Below are 2,491 nucleotides of genomic sequence, written 5' to 3' on the forward strand. Positions count from 1 at the left end.
CTTAAGGTACATGTCTCGTGCCCATTTTTACGGCGCCGAAACATTCATGTGTAAGCACAAAAGTATACACATTAATTACATATTATACATATTTACACAAACTTTTACACTTATTAATAGTTTATAGTATTTATGTGTACATCAATTCACATATGCACACTATATATACATATTTATCATATGTACACGTTCCTCAGACACACTATCTGCATATATAAGTATGTATCTTATACGTCTATGACATGTAGGCGCTCATACTATATGTACGGATGTGTCCATCGTGCACATGCATCGATACATACAGATACATATCCCCTCCTGCTCTCCCCTCCTTCATCTGACAGGCTTTTAGCTCCCTGAGCTGGGATACTTCCAGTGGTGGAAAAGTTAGGCAGGAATGAGTCTTGGTGCAGCCCGTGTCTGGGCTGCGGGCCTGGGGTCTCATGCAGGCCGGAGCCCTCAGGGGGGGCCGGGGTCCCCTGCCCGGTTCCCGGGACAGGGGCAGCAACAGGTCCCTAAGTGCATGGAGACAGCAGGGCGGACCGCGGCCTCCTGCGAGTCTGTCTCTGGCCGCCGGGGGGCGCCCGCGCCACACTCACGCGTCCGCCCAGGGCAGCTCCCACATGGCCGCGGCCGCGCGCTCCTGCGCCCCCTGCTGGACGGAGGAGGCCGACCCCGGCCCGGCTGATTGTCATAAGGCGGCGGCGTAGGCCGCGGCCGCCGCCGCCGCCGAGGGGTAGGGCTCCAGCAGCGGGGACGGCGCCTTGCCCATGCCGGGCAGCAGGATGTAGGCGAGCGGCGGCGGCTGCAGCCCCCCCGGGCCGGGCCAACCCGCAGCACAGTTGCAGGGGATCATGTAGCCCGGGTTGCCCGGCGAGGGGTGCGTGTGGGTGTGCCCCCCGGCTCCCGGGAAGGCGCCCGAGCCGTAGCCCAGCGCCGAGGCGTACGGGAAGGCGGCCGAGGAGGCCGACGAGGAGATCTCGGCCATCTTGGAGCCCAGGTCGAAGAGGGAGTAGGGGTGCGCGGCGGCCGAGGGCGGGAAGAAGAGGCGGGCGGCGGCCGCCTTGTCCGAGTGCTGCTGCTGCTGCTGCTGCTGGTGGTGGTGGTGCGCGGCCGCCGCCAGCAGCGAGTCGGAGAGCAGCGCCCCCGTGTGGCCGTGCAGCGCCGCCTTCAGGCCGGCCTCCGAGGGGTCCCCGTAGCAGGGCATGGGGAAGGCGAACTTGTCCTTCTTGAGCAGCGTCTTGGGCTTGCGCCGGGGCCGGTACTTGTAGTCCGGGTGCTCCTTCATGTGCATGGCCCGCAGGCGCTTGGCCTCGTCGATGAAGGGCCGCTTCTCGGCGTCGGTCAGCAGCTTCCACTCGGCGCCCAGGCGCTTGCTGATCTCCGAGTTGTGCATCTTGGGGTTCTCCTGGGCCATCTTGCGCCTCTGCGCCCGAGACCACACCATGAAGGCGTTCATGGGCCGCTTGACATGGTCCAGCGGCTTGGACATGGCTCTGCCCGGTCCGGGCGGCTCCTCTCTTCACTTTCAGAGGAGGTGAAAGTTTGAGGGATGTTCAGACGTCAAGGAGGTGCGAGGCAAACGGTCCCCTGTTCACTGCAGTGAGACTTGTCAAAATGCAAAAAGTTCCCCTCAGTGTGGACGCAACTCTCCCTAGAGTATCCACACAAGCCCGTTCGAGAGAAGACGGTCACTACTATCTCTGGAAACAGTTCTCTCTCTTGTCAAGTTTATACACTCTCTTTTTAGGTCTTAGAATACTGTCTGGGTTGCGGCAGGTGAACGAATTCCTTCGCACTGAAATCCTTGTCCTGCCGGGACGCCTCCACCACTCTGCAGGTTCTTGCTGCTTCTCATGGTAAGTAACAAAGTTGTCACCAACTTCAGTGAGCCAAGCAGAAGGAGCATCCAGCTAGCGGGGGGATGCTAGGCTTCAAGCTCATGCTCCGACTGAGAGCTGAGTGGTCTGGACCGAAAATCAGTGTGGCTCTTCCGCCCAGGTCTCTCAGGCGCGCTTTAGAGGAGTGATTTTCGCACTCCAGAACTCCAAGCGTAAAGGATCACGAACTGCAAGTTATCCGCGAATCTGCATCAGTTCATGGTCTTCCGGACTCACAGTAGCTCCTTCCTCGATCAGGCATGGCTGGGGTGCCTGTGAGAGCGTCCTTGTTGGGGGCAGAGCTGTAAGCCGCAGTGGCTGAGTTCGGATGAAGTTCGAGGTCTGTAAACCGGTTTCTCGGCTAGATTAGTCGTCACTGATGTTCGACCTCGCCTCCTTCTGTCTCAGCACTGATCTCGGAGCAGAGTTCCCCCTCGCAGGTTCAGCCGTCTCTGTCCGCCAGGTGCGCCGCCACGCCAGCTTCTAACTTGCCCAAGTTTGCTCCACGAGGCTCCTCCCTCCCCGCAGCTCCAGCTTCTCCCTCCTCTCTTGAGACGTCAGTCAGAAGACTGAAGGAAGGAGACGGGTTTGTTATTATTATTATTTGCAAA

General features: G+C 59.3%; 1 protein-coding gene across 1 annotated transcript; it reads right to left on the minus strand.

The window, feature by feature from the left end:
- Positions 1 to 691: 691 nt before the first annotated feature.
- Positions 692 to 1,748, minus strand: SOX21 (SRY-box transcription factor 21). Its single transcript, XM_078656065.1, has one exon. The coding sequence runs from the start codon at positions 1,490 to 1,492 to the stop codon at positions 692 to 694; it is 801 nt and encodes a 266-aa protein (XP_078512191.1). The 5' UTR covers positions 1,493 to 1,748.
- Between the last annotated feature and the right edge of the window lie 743 nt (positions 1,749 to 2,491).

Source organism: Lissotriton helveticus, chromosome 8 (assembly GCF_964261635.1).
Source record: "Lissotriton helveticus chromosome 8, aLisHel1.1, whole genome shotgun sequence".
Classification (NCBI taxonomy): domain Eukaryota; kingdom Metazoa; phylum Chordata; class Amphibia; order Caudata; family Salamandridae; genus Lissotriton; species Lissotriton helveticus.

Coding starts and splice junctions, on each gene's coding strand:
- SOX21 (XM_078656065.1), bottom strand. CDS start 1,492: ATGTCCAAGCCGCTGGACCATGTCAAGCGGCCCATGAACGCCTTCATG.